Source organism: Vanacampus margaritifer, chromosome 8 (assembly GCF_051991255.1).
Source record: "Vanacampus margaritifer isolate UIUO_Vmar chromosome 8, RoL_Vmar_1.0, whole genome shotgun sequence".
NCBI lineage: Eukaryota > Metazoa > Chordata > Actinopteri > Syngnathiformes > Syngnathidae > Vanacampus > Vanacampus margaritifer.
In genome coordinates, this window is record NC_135439.1 from 8,891,898 (window position 1) to 8,916,246 (window position 24,349).

At 39.1% G+C, this 24,349-nt stretch overlaps 1 protein-coding gene across 4 annotated transcripts in view; it reads right to left on the reverse strand.

Annotated features, from left to right (window-relative positions):
• Nucleotides 1-24,349, reverse strand: part of syn2b (synapsin IIb) — a 64,089-nt gene that overhangs the window by 24,306 nt on the left and 15,434 nt on the right. For all 4 annotated transcript variants that reach the window (XM_077573405.1, XM_077573404.1, XM_077573403.1 and 1 more), the window contains 4 exons: nt 4,652-4,709; nt 3,817-3,908; nt 1,269-1,425; nt 240-329 (listed from right to left, as the gene is read on the reverse strand). In XM_077573405.1, coding sequence (XP_077429531.1) covers nt 240-329; nt 1,269-1,425; nt 3,817-3,908; nt 4,652-4,709 — 397 coding nt within the window. The remainder of the gene's footprint in view (nt 1-239; nt 330-1,268; nt 1,426-3,816; nt 3,909-4,651; nt 4,710-24,349) is intronic.

Here is a 24,349-nt window from a genome sequence, read left to right on the forward strand (position 1 = left end):
AGAGTCCATGGGAGTAATGGCTGCATTTTGTGCAACCTCCATTTTTCTACTGTCAATTAAAAAAGAACGGGATAAGGCAGAAAGGAGAGAGTCTATGCTGTCATTTGTCAGATTCGGTTTATGTATAATTGTTGAATATAATATCGTGTGGGCATTAACATTTTTTTAATTTTCTAATATGGCTTGCAGGGAATGAGTTTTAAAAACAAAAAAAACGCTATAAAAGTACAAATGCTCACCATGTCCTTGTAGTTGGGGTAGAATGTCTGATCAATCACAGGGAATTTGTTGTCACCCAGCCTCTTCTGATTGTTGATCAACTGGGAAAACTGGAGATGAAGACAAGCATGAAGTAAAACTAATTTAACACATCAAATTCATGAAAAAAAATATTATGAAGAGCTATACATATTAGGAATTCATAATAGGAGTGGGATTTTAAACTTTTATTATTGTATTAGTTCATAAAGCACAGCATGGCTGCGCGAAACCTTTTTCTGTGCCCTGGCTTTTAAGTTGGACCAACACCCCCCCAACCTCGGTCTTCCGTCTCTCTCTGTGTGAAGTGCATCTACTCACAGCCAACAATGGGCCACTCTAAAGCGGCCACACCAGCAAACATATCTGAAAGGAAGATATTTTCGAGGACCAGGTTGTAGCTAGCTAGCAGGCTACCTGTGTCACCCTTGTGTTGGATAAGCTGCTGCATATGTTTTCAGCAATTAGCGTTAAACATGGATTATGTATTAAGAAACAAATCTCCAAATTTACTTTACTGGCTCTTTAAATTAACAGTCTCTGGATAAATCCGTCTGCATTCATTCGTCACAGGCAAAAGACTTTGGACCAACATTTCACTTGGATGCCTTACTGTTCAAATGGTTGTGAATCTTTCTGTTTTTGTTTATAGTGTCATTTCTTTTCTGTTTCGTTCTTTTTGGTCAGTAAGAGTCCCACCCCAATGACTACATTGGCTGCTTTGTTTAAACAAATAAAACGGGGCGCAGTGGGACATTTTGTTGAAAAATTTCCCACAATACCTTTCTGTTTGTTTAATTCCATTTTAATCACTGCAGCAGCTTGTTTAAGCAGCAAGCTACAGAGGTTGTGCTTCTGCCAGTAGCTGCCAAGTCAAGTCTAATCCGTCTCAATTGCTATTACACAATTTTATTGATCGTTATATTGCTTCAAATCTCCATGACACTAAAAAAAAAATCACATCCTTGTATGTTTCCTCTCTCAAAATGAAGGCTCTTAAAATGACTTACAGCCCAAGGTTTGTCGCAGAGGTTGTAAATGGAGTCCAGCGAGTTGACGGAGGGAATGCCGGCATACTGTAGACCGATGATAAGGTTTCGAAAGTCTTCGTTCTGGGCCATGCTGAAGGCGTGTTGGCGCACCAAGACAAAGTCTGGCCTAAAGGACCTGGTGGGGCAACAGAGAAGAAAATAAACAAATGAAAAGATGAAGATACACCAGCAATAGATGCGATAAATGAAAAAAAAAGTTTTGCGTATTCAAATTTTGCTTTCATGTTTCGCCCACACACTAAGCCAAGATTTGAACCCAGGACCGCAAAAAAAAAAAAAGGCAGATGTAGGAACCCCTGCCTTCTTTTTAGTGGATTATTAAGGAAATAAAAAGCCCAACCCTAAGAAATATTTCTGAAATTCTCCTCAGTGTTTTGTCCAATCAGGTGCCTACATGGTGGTCTGCAGTCTGCATGGAGAATGAAATAAAATCAATCATAATGGAAGCTAAGCTCAGCGGCAGTCCGATGTCGACTGAGCACGGCGCTCTTGTTCTTTCTTCATTTATCTCCACACGTGTGCACCAGACGAAGGCTTTTTTTTTTTTATCTGAAAAAATATAATGCTTAAAAAGAGCGGTGTGGCTCAAAAAGCAAGACAAGGAGAGGAAACGTCTCACTCAGTGTGCCCACCACCGGCTGTTTGTGCACCAAGAATGCTAATCAGACACTCTGAGAAACCTCAAGTACTCTGTTGGAGAGGACACAGCAATTAACAGGACAGCCTAATCTCTTCATTACTCATGAGCAGGAAAGGGCAGACCTACATTTTAATCAGATGTGACCAACAAACTCAAGGTCATCCCAGTTTTCTTCTGATCGTGCTTAAGGGCTGTGGCGACCATTTTGTCAGCGTGAGACGTACAAATTTGAAAGCCTGGGACAATTTAGAGTTTGGACAAATTTTGGGGGGGAAAACAGGACTTAAATGTCATAACAACTGCACTTAACTAGACCTCATTTCAGCTAGCGCCAAAAGATTAATTCTGCGTGTGATTAGCTTTATTCTTTGGCTTCTTGGAAAAAAAAATTCTAAATGTGAAAAGAGAACTGTCATGTTTGGGTTCTGTTTTCCTTGTGTGTCTCCCTTGGTCTTTTTAAGTGTAATCCTGCCCTTCCTCGTGTGAACCAATCAGTGCCCTCAGCCACTTGTGTGTTGCCTCAGGTGTGTCTTGTTGTGTCATTAGCGTCTGTGTGTTTAGTCTCCTGTCTCCCCTCTGTCTGTGTTGGTTCATTGTCTTTTTCTCATGTCATGCTGCCCGTTTTTGCCTCGTTGTCCTCCCCATGTTTTGTTTTACCATGCGATTTGGAGCTCGCTTTTTGTTTTGTAGAAATTAAAGCCCCTTTTTGTGCTTCATCCTCGCCTCCTTGCCCTGCTTCCCTGCGACTGTGTCCTCCGCCAAACAAAGCCCTCCTGACAAGAACAAGACATTTGGGACATGTTTCTACTCGAGTTCCCATTCTTGTTATCTTGACAGGGCTGTAGCTTGAGCCAGTATATAAATAAAGACGAGTTGAGTATTGTACAGGACTTTGATTTGAAGACATCTGTTTTTGCTGTTATGTTAGCATCTCCAGCTAGGTGCTAGCTCTCTTATGTTAGGATTTCACATCTTATGTAAGCATCTCACATTAGTCGCAAGCGAAATGGAGCCAGTATTTAGCAACTTTTTGTGAACAAAAAAAACCCTCGATTTAGAGCTTGTGTAATTAGTGTTGTGCATTTAATGCCAACGGTTTGTGCTGTTTCTGTTTGACAAGAAAATTCTGATGTTGACTGGGAGGTTAGAATGTCACAGCCTTTTGCAAACAAAGGGCTTTTTAAAATTTGGATCTTGTGTTATTAGTGTTGTACATTTGAGGTAAGCAGCTTGCAAAAAAAATTCAAATGATGATTTTGAGACTGTTAAGTAAGTTAGCATCTCACGCTTGCTGCTAATTTTGTAGCTAGAGCTAGTATTGAGCAACTGTTTGCAAACAAATGACTGATTTGTTGAGTAAGCAAAGATGTTGACAGCTACGTTAGCGTTTCACGCTATTCTGGCTCGCTAGCACGTGCTTGTAAAAAAAAAAATGTTTAGATGGTTTAGAATTATTTAGTAGCAATCAGATTAATTTCCTTAGCAGAGTAGGAGCTAGCTGAATAGATGGTTAGAAGCAGACAGATAGATACGGAGATAGATATAATAATATACATGTAACTGACTCAAATCCATATTAAAAATCATTGCATTTGACTGACATTGATGTGCAAACTATCATCTCTGCTCATATAAAGCCTCTTCTCCTCCACCACTCGACGTTTCTCTACCTATAATCATAAACAGAGCGTGCGTGTGCATACCAAGCAGCCACAAAACAGAATTACACTACTAGTGCCCTCATTTCCTGTATTGGTTAGAGAAGCGGGCTCTTAAGACATGCTTTTACCACCAGCAGTATTCCAATTGGGGAAAACTATCTAATCTGTGCAAATCTGAGATCACCATGAATTGATGCGTATTCACCTGGCCGTTTTTGCACCGCCTCTGATGACCTGCATGTCCACGGTGCACGTTCCATTTGAATGTGCGATGAGGTTGATGTCCGAGAACTCGGCCTGAAGAGAGACAGCAGACACAATGTGTTTGAATTATTAACACACATTGCGGTAAAAGGACTGACATCAGAGCAGCGTTATTCTTAGATGTAATTCATGATGAATTATTGTGTAGAGAAGAAGCAGAACAAAACCAATTTTAGGCCTAATATAGTTAGCTCATCAAGGGTCTGCGAGTTAGTGCCGCGCAAAAGCCACGTAAACCTTTAGTGGATTCGGCAGAGTGATTAAACCACAATTTAAAATTTATTTTTTTGTGTGTGCAATAAATGTTTTCAAGATGTATTACGACAATTATAACTGTGAAATATAAATACGTCACTATTTTCTAATTTAGTTCAATTCTTATTCAAACAATTTTAAGCAATAAACTATTTTAACATTTTCTATTATAAAAATATAGTTATATTTATTTTCAAAGTCTGTACAACATAATAATCACACATAGTATATGTACAATTATATATAATACAGTTTTTTTGTTTGAAAGGTATATATTTCCAGTATACATATTTAATTAATTAATAAAAGAATAAAACAATTAAAGTGATCATAATAAAAAAATATTCAATAAATCCTGTTTAATACCTGCTCCCACTTCCACAAAACAATTTTAAAACATTTTTCACTTTTTATTTCAATGTTTTTCTTTTAATATAACCAATATGATAATGATGATGAATCATGTTGATTATGATGATTATTGTTGCATTAGTAGTATTCCTTCAGTGTCATTATATTACCTGCTCCACTTTGATGTCATACTCCCCGAAAAGCTTCTTTCCCCGAAACACTTTGGCCCTAATAGAGAAAAGAAGGGACACATTTTCATTAGCAAACTGTCAGTTATCCACACTCCCCTCTAGTGGACATCACACACACCTGTTGAAAAAAATCGGAGCAAATTGAGCCAGCTTGTCATCAGGCATTTTTTCTCTGTCATAAGCAAATATCTATCTACAATGTCGTGAAAAGGTATTTGGCTTAAAAATAAATAAATAAATAAATGAAGGTTTTTGAGCGGCTTAGTTGAAGTCCACACTTGAGTCTGAATTTAATTCTGTGGCATAACCTTTAAAAGGTTGTTCATACTTGAAAACCCTTCAGTGTTGCTGAATTAAACCAATTCTGCAAGGAAGAGTGGGCCGAAATATCTCCACTGAGATGTGAAAGACTCATTGCCAGTTATAGAAAATGCTTGATTTTAGATTTTAAGAACTGAATTTTGTGCTTACTTGTGTTGTCTTTGATAAATATTTAAATTTGATTGATGATGGGAAACATTTAGGTGTGACAAACTTCAGGAAGTGGCCCGAACACTTATCCGCACCCCTGTACAAGAAAATAACATTTCAAACAAATGGCCACAATTTGATTGACACATAGGAACTTGAATGATGAATGCGTCCAGTCAAACAGCGTCCTTGAAAGCGGACTCCCTGTATTTGGCTGCCATTTTGCAGAAGACGGATGTAGGAACAGATAACAAGTGAAGAAGCAGGCAGATCGATGAGGATGATGATGAGGCTGCCGGCCAAGCTGCTCGGGATGTTTTTATTATTTTACACAGCACCGTAAAATGGATCGCAGATGGCTTTCATTACGTGCATCAGGAGCCAACAAACTGAGGCTAAATAAAGCAACCATGAACGAGTTGGTGGAAAAGCTTTTTTTTTTCTCTCCACCCTCCTCTTTGTTATTCATGCACCTGATGCAGTTTGGATTCACAATGGCTCATTATGACCCATCTTTATATCACAATATGCCTTGTGCACTAGAAAATGTATTTTAAAAACAAGTTAACGTGCAATCATGGCCACCTGCCTAAATTAAAAATGTACATAACATTTCCCTCCGTAAAAGCTCTTAGGAACTAGCCCAGAGGCATCTTGCTCGTCAGCGCAGTTCATTAAGATGAGACCATCTGTGATTGAAAAACACAACAAGGACGAGGGAGGTTGTAACAAATCAATAAACAGCATCTGGCATTGGAATTGTAGGAGCACGTTCCCCTAAAGTATTTCTATATTAGCAGTAATTGATAGAGTACATATCACATGTGGCGTCCCACAGGGATCAATACCGGGTCCCTTGTTTTGAAAAAATAAAAATAAAAAATGCAAAAGAGATTGCATGACGCAGATGCATGGAAAGCAGTGAACAATTTCTCCCGACACACACAGAAGCTGCTCTCACACATAAACATGAGCTGCCTCCTGACAATTATTTACATCTAGAACCTGGACTACATACTGGTACACAAAATAAGTTTTCTGAAAAACATGACAGCTGATGTCACGTTTAACTTCAACATGAGCCACATTGTGACCACAAACACACAATCTCTATATAAAATACATACTCAGATCATAGAGTTAACACTTAGAAACACTAAGTTACTGTAACTGTTCTTTAAAATTGTAGTTCTTGTAAGGAGGGGAATTGTTTCAATGTTTCTTGACTAAACATGAGCCATGGCACAGAATGTTTTCAAGCTCTTCCTTATCTTGTATTCTTTGATATCATACAGACAATGGCATACCATTCTGGATTTCCCATCCATGGCAAAGCTCTAGTAACCCTATTGTAAGGTATCATCATCCCTGTTAAGCAAATGTTTTCCTTTTTTGGGCCGGCGGGAATGGCCAATTCTTCCCAACACTCAGAAATTAAAAAGTTGACTTCATGACATGAAACTAATCATGTGTTTAATTGAGCGATTGATTTAGTGCAACACCTTGTTGAGAGGGCCTGATAGAAAAGTGATTGATGTGTTGATGTGGGCTCATTTAATCAATTGCAGGCTTTTACCCAGTATGGTGCGGAAAAAATGGCAATAACTGTTCAAGTTGGGGGTTTCAATGTGTGGAGTCTTCTATGCTTTTGTGGGTATTTACCAGGTACAGTACTCACATTTCCTCACACATTCAAGGACATATTATGTTCATTCTAAATTATCCATAGGTGTGAATATGAATGCTATATATGTGATTAGCTGGCCACCAGTGCGGGGTGTGCCTTTAAGTCAACTGGAATTGGCTGACAGAATGTTCAGTATGCTATTGAGCAAATTTGATATCAACAGGCATTTGCTGATTTAGTCTGCAGCTCAGTGTTTGGTGAAATTGATGGGATGAGCTCTGTTGACTCGATTTTCAGGATCATTTGATGCAGCCCCACTTTCAATATCGATCGGCGGAGTCCAGGAGTCTGAGACAGCCGTGGAAGGGTGTGTGGTCTAAGCCAGAGGAATCAATGCAGGGTAACGAAGGGAAGAACAGAACAAAAATACATGGCAACAAAGTATGGATGTCATTGAAAAAGTGACAGCTTTTGATTGACTTGAGTGTTTCGTATATGCTAAAATTTAGCATGTTGCCTTGTGGGCGCCTCATATTGATTTAAATGTGCACTGATAGAGAGAATGCATCATAAGATTAAAGAAGCTGTATTTGCATCTCAAACAGATCTAATGGAAAAGGAAACGAAAACAAGACTATATATGAGACTAGAGGTATATATTATATATAATACAATATATATAATTTATGTGTACACTCTAAAAACAGTTGGGTCAAAAATATTCCAACTATGGGTCAAAAATGGATCGATCCTCTACTTGGGTCTATTTGATCTAACTTAGAGTCAAGAAATGGGTCTTTTAGTGTAAAACAACTCATAAATATTGCTCAGATCCTTTACTTGGGTTAAAAAATGGTGTAATTTTGTATAAAACAACCTAAAAATTTGGGTCAAATTGACCCATAAAGTGGATGGGTCCATTTTTGATCCATAATTGGGTTACTTTTGGTCCAAGTGTTTTTAGAGTGTACATAAGTATATTAAGTAAAAATTATATTGATTACCCCTTATTAGCTATATCATAAAATGATCAGCATCAATGGCTGTAATATCAAATCAAGGTTATCGCATCATAGCTGTATGACGGTACTGTAAAAAAAAAATATTGCAAGTTACTCTACAAGTTGATGACTGTAATGTGATCACAGATCATAGATTTTTTCCCCAATTTTTTTTTAACATAATTTATATTTATGACCACATAACCATTGACCTGTGATATTATCGTAAAAGTTGGCAAAATACAGTTACTCTGTGCTTCCCTCGACTAGATAGCATGTTTTTTTTTTAACAGTGTAAGCGCTAATATTATTAATATCTAAATATTATCATATTGCAAGATGCTATATGAGTTATCACATCATATCATTATATTCAACAAAATATCATGATCATACTCTTCAGTATCTATCCCAAGACAAAATTAAATTCTATCCTGGTATTTGGTAAGAGCTCGATAATGGTTTGAATGGGCTCATCAAGCTAGTCTATAAAGCGGCATGTGTGTGTCAAAATAATTCCCTGCGGTCATGTGTGGCCTGTTAAAACACACGGCAGCATCACAGGGTCATTCTTGATTGCAACGCGTGTCCTTTAATGCCAACGAGCAGTTCAGTGAAAAGACACGGGGCTCCGATTGCCCGTACCGGTTTAGCAAGCCTCAAATCAGCCATGTTGGCTTCAGCGAGCTCCCTTGGGGTGAGGACGTCGCATGAATTATTTAGGCGGCGGCACGGTGAGGCTCCAAACACCTTTGTGTGTATTTACGGCAACCGTGCTAGTATTCCAAAGACGAGGTGTGTCACGATTGAGGATAAACAGCGGCTGTTTAGCTAGATGCAATGTGAGAGCATTTAAAAAAAAAATATATATATATATATATATATATGTCACTCTATAACAATTTTTTTTCAATTCCCAGATGTGTGAAAGGCTTTTGAACACAACAGAAGGAGGAATATTTTCAATTATGTCATTAGTGTATGTTTTAATGAAGAACAATAGTATAGAGTGCTATTCATCATACTGAGAAAAAAACGGGAATGGAATAATTGGCATTTCCATTCAATGAATTGAACTCATCTCTGTACATTGCTTAGATTGAAGCAGAAAAAAGGTTTGCTCACTATGCGGACAAGCTCATAGCTTTATCCAGGACATACATTGAAATGATCGCAGACTGAACAGGAAATTCCCTCTGGTGCACACGTTTCCATTGATGGTGCTTTAGTGAAGAAATAAAAGCATGCCTATAGGGAACATCTCCGAGCTAATAGCGGTCTTGATTGTTCTTCCCGCAAGCAGATAATGAGAGATTTGCAAGCGAGCTGTGTGTTGTTGTTGTTGTCCAAGGAGAGTAATTAGAAGAGACGCGTCATTTTTTTATTCCATCCTTGTCATTTGACAGCTTTGTTTCCACCGTCACATTTCCCCCCCTCTCTCGTCTACATTATCATCTTGTTTTCCGCTCTATATCCTTCCCTCCACCTGCTCCCTAACACCTTCTCCAGTATACTCTTTTCCTCATTCGTTGAGAGGGGGAGACACATTAAAACAGGTACACGGATAAATGTATTGCATGGTGGTGTTTTGAGATACGAGCTTAACTCTTTGACTGCCAGACGTTTTCAGAAAAGGGATGCCGTGGGTGCCAGCCAATTTAAGCATTTTTGACTGATCTTTCAAGGTCCACAGAAAATTATGTGTTTGGACTATGGAAACGCACATACTACCAAATGAAAGATTGGACTCTCATCTTTCATCAGAACAAAAAGTTTGTTTCTACCTTATTCCATTTTTCAGTAATCAACAATAGAAAATGGTTAGTTTCACCTCTGTTTTGAAAAAAAAACGTCTTTTAACGTCTTTGGCACTCCTCCATAGGATTTTACTAAACGTTATTTAACGTTTTTGGCAGTCAAAGAGTTAATTCGTTCCGTTACCGTCCACTGTATCTCAAATTGTCTTTTCCCATTCAAATGAATCCCCATGATCTGTTTAGCCTTATTAAAAAAAAAAGTAACAGACCTAGGCCACCAGGGGGCGCAGTTTATGTTGCTAATTAGCATTAGCATTAAGATAGCAGAAGTAATTCTTTTTGTTTAATGTTTAGTTTGAGAGTAAATTTCAACTGGGAATGGCATTAAACAGCTTAAAGTTTCTTTTTTGATGAATTTCTCACTATTTGCTACACTTTTGCTTATTGTAGTGTTGTGAGGAGATCATTGCCACCGCACAGTGCTCGTATCTCAAGTCGTAAATCGAGTCACTCAAATTTGAAGGTGACACTTTATAATGAAACAAAACAACACACTTTTTTTTGGTAAATAAATACATAAATAAATACCACATACATTTTGGACGTGCGACGATTTAGATTATGCATTCATGAGCATAGAAACACAAAAAATTAAGGATTTCATACAGTGGACTGTATTAGCAGGCAAAAAAAGATTATTTAACTCATTGTCTGAAAATACAATCTATACACCTGCCAACTGCAAGGTATACCAGGGTACACTTAGTGAGTTCTTTTTTCACTTTTCCATGATTATTACTTTTCTACAAGCATTGTAGCAGGTGGACAATCAGTCACAGTGAAAATGAGAGGCACAACTCATGAGTCTCTGATCGCAGTAGTAAGAGTGCAATGATTCATCTTTCAACAAGGTGAATCTAAGGTGAGCGTGTGACTCGCTGTGGCAAACAGAAATTCATTCTGCAGCCAGGGATAGAGGAGTATTCTACAAATGCAAACAATACGGTGGTCCTCGGTTTCAAGAGCAGCGACATGCAAATATGTCGTCATATTTAAGGTAAGCTGTGTTGCCGCTGGACTTTCACTTTTCATTTGTTTTAAGCCTATTAATGTTATACCAAGCTAGCATAGGTTAGAGATAGGTTAGAGATAGATTATGGCACATTGTGGGCGTTATGTACACATTCAGGTCACATCACCGCTCTTTCATAAACTCTTCCCCCACATCATAGCCTCCCCATACTAAGCTAAACTACATGCATAATGTGTAAGGAAACCAGAGAGAGTACCAGGACAAACTCAATGGGAGCACAAGGGAGAACAATTGAGAGACTCGAACCTGGATCCTCAGAACTGTGAGGCAGACCTGCTAATCACATTGTCAATATCACCGTGCTGCCCTCAAAAGATTGTGTTTCCTCAGACAATGGCCCCTACACAAATGAAATGTGTCATCACTTTCTCTATTGGGCTGCATTGTAAATGTGTGTATAAATCCATCACCCAAAAGCAATTGAGTAGTGTTAAAATGGGCTAAAGACCAAAGGTACAAAAGAGACAAGGACAACAAAACTGCTGATTGAAAAGAGTCGTAAATTAATATTTCAGTGCGAGTGTGGCCGGCTTGTAACGAGGCAAGAGTGGGAGATTTACCTTACGTTAGCTAGGTAGCTCGTCTGCCCTTTTAAAGCATTTGCGGCAACAATTTTCCACAATAAATGATTGAGGATTGAGATAAAATGATTTAAAATAATATGTGTCTTTTATATTGGTCTTACTTGGGTTTCACCGGAATTGGTTTGGATTGGATGTAATCAAGAAAGGCTCTCCTTACAGTAGTTACATGTGGGTGTTGAAGGGGGCCACAATTTTTTGTCAGCGCTAATGGCGGGCCACATAGAACCAAACACACTTGCTAATCAGATGTATGACGAAAATACTATTTTAAATATGGACAAAATATGCACACGTTTTCTTTTTATTGAACCAACATACATCTTTTTAACTTAATATATTTCATTTTTCATAATACATTTCACTTTTTTTTCCTAAAACCCCCAAAAATCATCACAAAATGCTGATGAACCTCCACAAGTGAACCTCAAATAAGTGTTTGCTCCAGAAAAAAACAACGACAATTTTTTTTACGCGAATAAATGGATGCCAAGCAGCAAGTATGTGTATATCCACTGTAGTGCAGGAAACATGTTTATAATTTTTCCCCACAAAAGTAAATGTAAAAATATTTACTTGTTTCTATGAATGAAGGGGCCATTCAGAGTTTGATCATGGGCCACATGTCCATCCATGCTATAAAATATCTAATTTGATGTTGAAAAACAATACAAACATAGAGATACTATTATCAAATGACGAATAAATGTGAAAATGCATTTGTACAACAAAAGTCATTCACTCTAATCAGTGCTTTAGCTGTCATAGTTTAATTAAAAAAAGTCCCCAGACACAAATTTGAGGCGATACTCTATTGCTAAACAATAACAGCACTCCATGACTGGTCATTTTAGCACATGGCAAAGTACAAAAACAGAAAAAAAACAATCAGCACTGTTAACTCCAAGGCCAGCACACAAGAGATACACAAAGCAGCATTTATGAAGGTTAAAAATGAGGTCCTTTAGACACAGCATTCCCGACGGCAGCATTGCACTCCACTCCACAAAAAAGCTCCACTAAACTGTCTATACCCGACCGCGTGCAGACCCAATTAGTAAACAGATGAAAGTTGCGACTAGCTGGTGAGCACGACAGTGAACAAAGCCATTAAAAGTGTGATAATCTTTCTCCGAAGGGAACATTTGCAAACATGATAACCATGAACTTCAATTAAACTCTTGTAGGTCCAAAGGGTGTTTGATTATTAACCGCTTATGTGCCACCAAGATGCCATAAAAAAACAATATGACAAAGTTTTATGTTTTCAGCAGTATGCTGTACATGAGTCCTGGGTTGAAATATTTTTGCTGATTTGGAGCACAGGGGCATTCCTGGCGCACCAATGCACAATCTATAAAAGGAGCAAGATTAATATATCATACAAGGACAGTGTGCCGCTTCAGCAGGATAAACGGAGGACGCTGTCGACAGGCCCGTGGTGTAATTTTTGTAAAAGCAGCAAGTTTATGTTTACTGCCTTGAAACGGAAGCAAATTATGCCAGTTACGCCATCTGCACACCATGTGACGCGGCCGAACCCGACTGAACCGCCACGCAGTCTGTTCGATAGCTAGTTTTTATGAGGGGAAAAAACAAAACTTTCGCTGTGATTTAAAGGCGTCACAACATTGGCAGATGTCCATCCAATCAACCCCCCCCCCCCCAAAAAAAAAAAAAAATTCAAGTAAAATAAGTGTTTCAAGGGTAAGCAAGATCGTTGCCGCCAAGCAATAAGAATACAGTTTATAGTACTATGATGGTGTACTAGGGCCACGTATATATATATATTTTTTCAGAGGCAGGGTAATAGTCCAAGAAAAAACTCACAAAAGTGGCAAATTTGCGAGAGAAAAAACTCTTACGACAAATACACGTAGCGTAGCTATAGTCTAACGTGAGGATTCGTTGGTGGTTAATGGGACACTGTTTATAAAATGAAAATGCCGGATGGAGACGGATTCATTCTTAATTGAAACTTTACTCGTCATACTTGCAGAGAGAGCGACAACACTAACCAATGAGAAGCTAGCATACTTTAGGTAAATGCAAGTGAAGGAGAGCAGCAGATTCGACACATCAACTTACCTACTTGAACAAAAAGAATACAAAATGTATGAAGGCGTAAAGAATAATTCTGGAAACATAAATGTACAAGTATATATACATATTAACAATATAACTTAAATGCTTGATCCTCAAGATGTGGACCTTCGCAAAGCGAGGCGTCTTTGTCGCTGGCCGTACCCAACTGAAGGGAAAATAACCATGGTTTGATATGTCCTCATGTAACCTCTTATATAAGGATATGTTGTTGTCCTGAAATGTTGTACGAATCCAGGTGCCCAACAATTTGTAAATGAAGGGCGGAATCAGCCTGGGAGTGAATGCTTTGTTTATACTACAGTCTTCCCTGCTTCGCAAACATGTTTTCGAGAGTGTCTGGGAGAGGGCTTGGACAGCCCGGTTTCTCACGCTCACAGCTTTTTGTTAACGAATAAAAGACGGAGCGGCACACGGTCCGGGCAGAGTCAGCTGTGGAATACGTACCATTGCCCAGACGTTTTGCAGATCGTTTTACCCAGACCGTCGGCTCTCCGGTCTAGTGTCAAGGTCAGCGCTGATGGTGATCATATTATGCTGCTTAGCGTTGAAGTGTGTTGATTGCTGTTTGCGGGGAATAAAAGGCACCATTATTCTAGCATTATTCTAGCATTATTCTAGCAAAGTGAGGTGTGTTTATTGCTGTTTGCGGGAATAAAAGGTACAATTATTCTAGCACAGTATATCAGTCTAAAATATAAAGGTGAAGTAGTGTTTTCCACAAAACACCAACGCTTCAAACTTCATATGGTTAATCTCTGGTAAAGCAATTACTATCTCAATTTTTGAAAACCCGACCAAAAAGAATTGGCACATACATCCGAGTAGTACGCTATGTGTATTTCTCATACATTTCTGGGGGGGTTTCTCGCAAATTTATGAGTTTTAGCCATCCCAATTCCACTTCTAACACCATTTGTCACATAGGGTTGGAAAAAGTCTGTACACTCATCATGATACCAAAGAGACAGACACTTTGGCATGGTAGTCAAGCTCTGTTAACACTGTCACCCCATTTCAATAAGCCTTGTGCCTATCACATCTGGAGAGTTCATATGAAAGTGGTCACTTATCTCAGGAGTCCTTGGACTCATGGGCATATCACAGATATCCATACCAATCCCACTGCTGATGCTAAAACCTGGAGCTGCACACCAGGGAGCTCCATATTAATCATCAGCCCAGTATGTTATCTTGGTGGAGTCTCTGTGAGTTACCTGTTCCTTGGGCCCCGCAGGGCGTATCGCAGATGGCCTTACGTGCACCCATCCCACTTCAGACACCAAAGAACAAGGCTCTTTGGCATGGATGACAGATTGAGAGTAAGCCTCTGTTGTTGTGGGGCGCTTCCTCACAACAGAAATAAATGCATCCATGCTTTTTAACCGTATTATTAACAATATTTCAATAAACAATAAAGAGAAAAAGCTTTGCCAGACTTCAAGGCTCAAGCGCAGGATATAATCACTAAAAAGTAAAAAATCCAAATATGTGCTGCAGTTAGTGTAAATAGAGCTTGGGGGTGTTTATTTCAACGCCTAATTGGACTTCTGCTCCAGTAAATAGACCATGCATTATTTTTTTTTTGTCTTTCACAGTTTAATTAAAGACAGACATGACTTGAATGCGTCTTTATACAATACATTTATTTGTCTTATGTCTATCAATCATTTTAAATACTGGAACTGGTATCCTGACTGTCAGGTGTAAATAAAGACCACAAAAACAATGTCCTGTGGTCAATAATGACTTCAGGCCTGTGGCTCTAACTTCCATTGTCATGAAGTGTTTCGAGAGGCTGATGGTGACTCGGCTCAGGGGGGAGACGGATGCACACTTAGACTCCCTTCAGTTTGCCTACAAGCGGGGTCGCGGCACTGACGATGCTATCAACAGCATCACACATCTGGTCAGCAAACACCTAGACGGCCCGAAAGCTTATGCACGTGTGTTGTTCGTTGACTTTAGCCCAGCGTTCAACACAATGCAGCCGCACCTGCTTTTGGGTAAACTGAAGGAGATGAATGTGAACCCGTACATCTCGAGGTGGTATCACTCCTTCCTGACACAGCGCACACAGCAAGTCAGGGTCAACAGCTCCCTCTCGGAACCCAGATTGATAAGCACAGGCGCCCCACAGGGCTGCGTCAGCTCCACCGGTCCTCTTCACGTTGTACACAAATGATTGTGTGACATCACACCCAGAGAACTTTATCATTAAGTTCTCTGATGACACCGCTATCGTCAGCTTGCTGCAGGCCGGCGGTAGCCCACTGGACTATTTCTCAGAAATAGAGAAATTTGTCCAGTGGTGTGACCGGAATCATCTTATGCTCAATGTGGGGAAGACAGAGGAGGTGATATTTGATCCAAAAACTGTTGGTGACCACAGGCCAGTCGTCATTAAAAGCAACCACATCAGCCAGGTGGGTTCATACAGGTATCTGGGGGTCCACATCGACAACATACTCAGCTGGAGGGTACATGTTGGAAGTCTCTGCTCCAAACTCCAACAGCGTCTTTACTTCCTACGCAGACTTAGGGTCTATGGAGTGGAGCAGAGGATCATGCTGTTGTTCTACCGGGCTGCATTGGAAAGTATCATCAGATACGGCATTACGGCCTGGTACGGCAACCTGACTGTGCGGTCAAGGTCACAGATTGCCGGTCTGGTGCGGACTGCCATGAAGATCATGGGGGTCAGGACTCATCCTTCCCTACAGATGCTTTATGAGCGGTCAGTCACCGGACTGGCACAGAAAATTTTTAATGACCCGACTCACATTCTGCATCATGAGTTCCAGCTACTGCCTTCCGGCAGGAGATTCAGGGCCCCCAGAACCAGGCTGAACTGCTACAAGAACTCATTCCTGCCGACATCCATCAAACTGCTTAACAACCGACATTAACTCAGTGCAATAAGATATATATATATGGTGCAATGTTGTGTACATACCCATGTGTGTGTATATATATATATATATATAGAAGTGTGTATATGTGTGTGTGTATACGGGTGTGTGCAATGTACTTCTCTACACATATATACTCCTGTGAAGACTTCTGGGAAGTCTTCTACTTATTGCTGCACTTCTTATTTATTTAATTTTAATTTCATCTCTTTCTATTCTGTTGTTTTCTCTTACTGTAAACTGCAGCTGGACGGAGTCCAGGAAAAAGTTCCCCACGGGGAAAATAAAAGTATATCGTATCGTATCGTATCGTAAAACTGGAGTCCATTGACTCCATTCCAAAATAAGAAGTTACGAGTATTTATAAACCCTTAAGGCACCAAATAAACACCTGACTATAGTTAGTGCCATGATTTAGTGTAGTTGCTGCTAATCACAGAATTTTATACAGTATAATTCCAATAACATGCCTGTAATTTTGGAACGAGCGAGTTTAGTTCAATCCGCAATCGCAATTTACATAAGTCGCAAAGCAAAGCGTCCTGTATGTACTCGGACAGAACGTACTGATGAATTACAGATATTTCATCCACGCCATGATGGTGAGATCATCCTGTCTAGAGTTAGACAAAAAAATAATCTCTTTGTAAAGCCATCGAGGAATTATCATGCCCCAGAATCCCAGACTGATTCGTAACACACAAGAATACCAAATAGAAAGGAAATGGACCTTTTTATTTATTGTGTATAAATAATGCACAGCAGATACTTTCATCTGAAGAAAGGCATTCTTTTTTTTTTTAAAAAACGGCACAACAGGGTACTTTCACCACCAGGCCATTTTGTGTTTTATAGCTTGTTTTCCTAGTTGCTAATTAGCCGAACAGATGACTCTGCTTCCCCTGACTGGCTCACTTCAACTTCCAAAGAGTCCAACAGGGAGAGCGTGAGAGGAAGATGGAGATGAGGCAGTAGTGGAACGAGAGAAAAGCATATGTCCTCAAGATGCCATGTTTTGTGTTCGATTGTACGGTGGCCCTGAAGTGTACACAACAACAAAAATCTTAAACACAACGACATCTTTAAAGCTGCTATACGTAACAATTAACCCAAAAATATCTTTACAATAGCCTTTTTATTTGACCATTTATGACTGAAACATCTTCTAATTAGTAGATTAACACCTTAGCTGTTCACAATGGGTACTCCTGCAAGCCTCTGGCCAATAGTTTTCAGACTGGATTCGGGTTCGAATTTCCTGATCTCTGTCTAATGGATGTAACATCATGTGCGCATTGTGTACGCAAAGAAGGGAGTGTGCAGTTTCATTTTCAGCCACATGTGGCAGTAGCGTTCGGAAATTCAATTTTCTGCGTTCAGCAGCTTTAAAAATAACACACAATTTTTTAAAAAACAAAACAGCTAATTAAAAAGCACAAAAAAAAATCAGGACAGCAAAAATAACTAAAATTAAATATAAATAAATAAATCTGTCTTTCTGACTTCCTATCTACTATGTTGCCCAGCTTCCTACAATTCAGGCAATCAACCCAACACAACAATGGTGTTTGTTTATTTATTTATTTAATATTTTTCAGGACACTATCATAGAAAAGTACTACCAATGGCTTAGAGGTAAAATATGATGACAACCATAGAGCCTTAAATGGAATTTTTAAATGACCCACAGGCCCCAGTCCTGGCTTCTCAGTATAACATGTTCACAGTGACAATAATGAAAATACTGCATTTTACACAAGTAATTGAATTGCATTTGGTCTTTATGCAAACAGACCACAATTAGTTAAGTATTTTTTTTGGTTGTGATAATTCTTTTTACATTCATTATTTTCCATGGGAACGTGCAGTCTATTATCTATCAAACTCATCAGTGATGCAACTGCTGACGTCTGTTTGACAGTATACTTTGGTGTTAAGGTAAAACCGTCATGTTGGGCTGACCTCTCCTTCAATTCCACTCTTCCTTCACTTACCAACTCACATGCTGTCATTCATGTGTGTGCGTGTGTGTGTCGAGCTGTGACATGGCTGAATGCAGCAGCCTCCCCTGGGGCGTCATGTGCCACGGTGCTCAGTCGGACCACCGAGACACGTGTCGCAGATCTTTTCGGTTACAATACAGTAAAAACCCTAGTCTTAAGTCACGTGACCACAAACACAAACCCTTCCATTCCACACTCCACATTTTGTCTTGCTTACATTTGCTTTCTCAGACATCCTCTCCTCCCCATATCTCTATAGGGCAAACAACAGCTCGGCTTTGCAGTTTTTCTCCCTCCCCCATTCACTTCTTGTTATCCTTGACATCCATTCTGCAAACACCTTTTGACATCACAGACAGGAGATGGAACCGTTCATTGTGCGCTGCTTAGTCTTTCCTTTGCAACATCCTATTTTGCCGTTGAAGTGTTGTTGTTTTTTGCCTTCTATCATATTTAATGCCCACAAGATAATATGATGTGCATCTGTGATTTTAAAGGATTCAAATCATAACAATGTTTGCCATTACAGTTTTACCGTACACCAACATTTTCTCACCAAAAATGCCTTTCTGGTTCATGAAAAGACTTCTGCGCCATAAATATAAAGCAGTCCAATGTAAAACAATAAGAACTGTGGTAACTGAGCATGCCTTATGCTGCATGACAATGAGATTGAAATAAAATAAAAGGACTATCACAGAGAAATGCAGCAAAATGGCAAAATCCGAGGCAGTTAGTCAAGCGAAGAACAAGCGAACGCTGTGGAGCAAATACACACATCAGAGATCAACTGAAATGCTATTCGCTGTTAAAGACATCTCCACACGTGGTAAGATCTTCCTTATTACTGCTCCACATTTTAATTAATCAGAGGATCTGTTGACATGTTTTGGTAGGTGCTTTTGTTTTGGTTTGCAAAGTAGCTCAAATATGAACAGCAAAAACAGGCTGTTTCATGTGATCACAATATATGTAGCTCATTGTTTCCGAAAGGTCTGATTCCAAGTAACTGTAAGCGATTGCATGTTTTTGATCATGTGGTGACTTGATGCTGAGCATAAATGGCACAACAGCTACCATAATAGTCAGGAGACCTTGTATAATATCTGTACATTTTCTCCTAAGAAGGCTAGATAAAGTATTGTCCAATGTTTATTAGAGGATGAATATTGCCACAACCCGGTAGGGCATTTCCTCAAATGTTTTGTATCATTTCTGCAACTACAGTAAGCATTAATAGTGTGCAAACTGCACCTTCTCAGCAATCTGTACATGATTATTATGGATGTGGGTGTTTCGGATAAGCTCAAGAGACCGATTTTCTAGTCACGACTGCGCACACGTTAAGGTAAGTGTAGGCTCACCATCTTCTTTTGGGCTGTTAACGTGTAAAGGGGCTTACTGAGAGAAATGTCATGTGACCTCCCCCCCCCCGGGGTGGGTGAAATGCAAACACGGACATCACGACGGCACGAATGCAACGCAGTCAGGCAGTGTGAAACCGCCCACACTGGCATTGTGCCGCAGCAGCACATACGGAAACATACAGGCAGGAAAACAGCAGCCCCAAATTGTTCTCTCCGCTTAATCTCTTTAGTGTAATGGAAATAAATCATTACAAGTTTGCTAACCTAAGGACAGCCATCACGGCAAGGCTTCAATTACTTAATACTTGATTTATGTGGCCTGCAGCATGAATCTGGGTGCGGTGTACAATGGATGCCAAATTGAAAAAAAAAGGCAGCTGGTAACAAGGAGTGCAGGTGAAGAACAGCTGACCAATATTTCAAACAGATTCCTAAAGCCAGACTTTAAGAAAGGTATTTATGAGAACAGCAGATTTTCTGAGTTATTTATGACAGATCATTGATTGGTGAGCGAATGAGATACTGATTTATATTGTGTGTGTTTATATTGCGGCCTTGACAGAGCTACATGCTTACAGCATATGAATTACAGCAGTATAAAATTAATAGCTTTATATAATATCATTCAAAGGACCTAAGAATGTCAAAACTGATGACAAGGGGTCATTCTTTTTATATTTAGCTAGCTAGCTAGCAAAATACATACAGTCAATACTTTATCTTTACTTTTTATGTGCAATTCACTGAACAAAAAACAAACGCACTCAAACATTAACATCTAAGAAATACCATCTACTCCCATTAAGGCCTCATTCATTTGGTGTGATTTTTTACAAAGCTTTTCGTGTAGTTTTAGGATTGACTAATGAGCACTGACTGTTTGAGCCTCATGGCACAGGATCAATTTAGTTGAGTCAAGTACTAGACCCCTACAGTTCTGTTTAAAATTCCTTTGTGCCATCCTAATTTTGGGGGAGATGCAGCATAAATTATAAGCTACAGTAGAGTTATGATGGTATATGCAGTAGTTTGGCATCCACAAAAAAAAAAAAAAGCCACAAATTAACAGCCCCTATCTGTCTAGGATATATGCAGTTTTTGTGCCGATTACTGTCCGAAGTATCCGGGAATTCCTTCTTTTTCTTGATTTTTGACAGTCACAAGGTCGGGCCTGGCTGGGCACAGCCCAAAAAGGCATGTTGGGACCCCATTCCCATAGGTTCGCCACTTGTGGAAGGGACCAAGGGGGTTAGTTGCGCAGAGAGGAGGGTGGCATACATAAAACAATCAAATGAAAAACAGTCATTTTTACACCATGTGCCTTTCACAACGTTGAAATTTCAGGACTGTTGTCAACCGATGACCCCTTGTAGGTCTATTTGTTGACTAAAAATGCACTTTACTTGAATTTAAAAACATACCTTATTGTGTCCAATATTAACTGCTGTGTCTTGACTATTCTACAAAGGAAATGTGGCTTTTTCCGTTTGTTAATGTAGCATATCTAAGGTCAAAAGGGCGTTTAAAATGCAGCAATTGCACTGCATCCCACTGTGTGTTGTAAAACAATGGCCCAGGGGGCAGATACTGAGTGGGCCAAACCAATAGTGAATAGTGAGCAGCTCAGACTGGCTTTAGGACAATCTGATTTGATGATGTTCAAACTCTCATTCGCTATACTGAAGAGAGACCTTAGGAGAAAATTGTGTTTTTGATAGCTAGAAATGAGATTCTTAAGATAGATTTGAACATCTCGGCTTATCCTGTTCCTTCTCTTCTAACGACTTTTCCGCTATTATCACAGCTTTCCCATCTGACTCTTCATGTCGCTCCACTTTCTTTTCTTCTCTACTTATACTCTCCTCCTATTCCCCTGCCGACAACCAGTAAAACAAAGATTGCTGATTCACATCGACTGTACCTTATCGCTGTATAATAAAAGCCCAGGAGCATTTATGGAAGCTTCTTCCAGCTCAAACATGGTCAGATTTCATCTTGTTTATGCTGTGGGACCAAAGCCAGAACCTCAGAATTCATTTAGGAGGACCTCAGGCAGCAAACCTGTTTGCTATTAGCAGGCTGTAGCCAACACAGGGGGGACAATTATGAAAGTAAACTCTTGGAAGACATTGATGCTTTTTAACAATGGAAGAAAGTGATGCAATCATTGGTTGTCATGGTAACTGTTACACGGTAGAGCCTCGAAACTCAAACACTCCGAGGTAGTACAATTTGCAAATTAAAGACCAAAAAGTCACACAAAATGTTGCCCATTGAACTAACGTTATGCACAATGTCACACGAGAACCTCAAAAGACCTCAGTTCAGCAAAAATCAAAGGATTTACTGCACTGTTAGTTGCCTAATACAGTAGCTAGCTTCTTTTTATAGTTGCATGACGGTTAAGAATGTTAGTTAGGACGTCACCTGTGCAGTGTATAAAGGTTTCATAAATTGATTCATTTTGGGGCCAGCATGATGTGCTAGCGGTTAGCATATCTGACTCTCAATTCGGATGTTTATCATTCGAATCCTGCACTCTTGCTTACTCCCGCGTTCCAGAAACATGCATATTTTACATACACAAACCCAAATTAAAACACTATAGATAATGAATGAATTATTGATTAAAAAAGTGCTTAAAAAAACATGGAAGTAAACCCGCATCACGGAATGGATTGTTTTGCACTTTGGAGGTTCCCTGGTATTTTTTTTTGTGCTGCCGCTGAGACAGAACCAACTGAGATTATAAGTCTTAATTAGATACAGTGTGCCTGCACAAGAGAGCATCTCTTTTGCCCCAGTCTACTAATTGCGTTGCACCACTGCAGAGCAGATCATCAAATTACCTGAACTTAAGTGTAGCAGGAGAATAACTTAATAGCTTTGCCAGCATGGACAATAAAGGTACATTAGAACATAAATGTCAATTTGACTTTTACGAAGACAAAGCATAAACAGTGCCGTGCCGCACATGCTTTAGCACCAACCTCTGAAATCTCTAATGAGTATGTCTCCATAGCAACTAGGACAGTAGTGGGTGTCCATGTGTGTGTTTGTGATGCTGTTAGATTTGTAATACGTGTTCATAAAAAGTTTGAAAATGTTTTTAGTTGATGCTGAGCATGTACTCAAAGCCTGTGCTATATTTTATTATTATTTATATTTTTAGTCATAACTCCTTGGTGGTTGGCATAATTGCTCAAAGAAAATCTTGTCAAATCAGTGGGAATATTCCAAAATAACTCAATAACCAATAGTGAGTTAGCAAACAATAGTTAATCAGTTTAGTGGGATTATAGGAGAACAATAATTCAACCAATTCTTTATTATAATGAAAACTACTCAAACAATAGTCAGCGGAACGGCAAAAAAAACAAACAAAAAAAAAAACATGCAGCCACTAGTTTGGTCATTTGCTACTTGGGATTACAGAAAAAGTGCTCAGTCAGAAGGATTATGCAAAACTGCTCAACCAGTATTTAGTCAATGAAAAACTATATGCAAGCAAAACAATTCTTAATCAATAGTTATTTTTCTCTAGGGATTTTGTCAAAAATACTCATGAATGTCAGTGTCCCAGCGAAAAGTCACGTGTGTCGTTTTGGGTCATTGTCAATGCGACGGTGAGACAGAATTTTTCATTTGCCCCAGCAGTGTGGGTGAGTTGAAGGCATTTCAGCCACTGATTTATTATCACAGTCACAATTACATATGACGTTGACTGAAGCTTCTGGAGCACGGTCCGTTGCACTGGAAGGATCTCATCTGCATAAAATATGAATTGAGACTATTATGATGCAAATGCATCGTGCCTGTCCATCAATGCATCAGTCAGTGGAAAAACTCCACACATTAGTGACGGAGCCAAGATTTAAACACACAAACTGAGAAGAATACATGCTAATTATTTACACTGTGCTACCTTTAATAAATTACATGTCGGTGTATTTTAATAAATTGGAATTACTTCCATTTAGGCTTTAAAAGTGAAACTCAAATAAGTAGATTGTAGATACATTACTAAATACTTTTCGTAAGAAAAATTCTTACCTGATTTTTAAATTAAAATTCATTTGTATTTTTTCTTTTTTTTCTAGAATAATGAAAAAAAATAAAATAAAATAAATTAAAAATGGTGAAATATGTCACTGTGTGTAATGAATCTATTCAAAATATGAGTTTTACCTTTTGAATTGAACTCCTATAAAATAAGTTATCCAAGGCATTCTAGTTTATTGAGATGCACTATTCAATAACAATGAATGAATTCATTGCTCTGTTTATTTGCTTGTTTATTTTTAATCCTTAACAAATAATGTTAGATAACTTCTAAGTCTCTTGACAACATTATAAAGTATTTTCAAGTTAGGAGAAAATGTTTACTTGTTGCCATGGCAGCATCAAGTGGTTGTGAGGCCGATCGGTATGCTTTATGGCCCTTTTCGGTATCTGTACACCTCACGCATGGTAACTGGTTTATCTGCAGAGCACTCGCACGGAAAGCCAAACGATGCCTCTTTCTTTGTATTGTTATGCCGAAGGTTGCCCTTTCCCACATGTTTCAAACTGTGAAGGGATGGGAGAAAAGGTCAATGTGTTGATTTAACACTCCTTTACAGTGATTCACTGCAAAGATACCTCAATATGTCGTTATCGCTAGTCCATTTTACTTGACAGAAGACCTGAGATCCGCCGGAGTCATTTCAATTGCCCTTAAAATAAAAAAAAGTAACGGCTTTTGCGAGGCAAACATATCCAT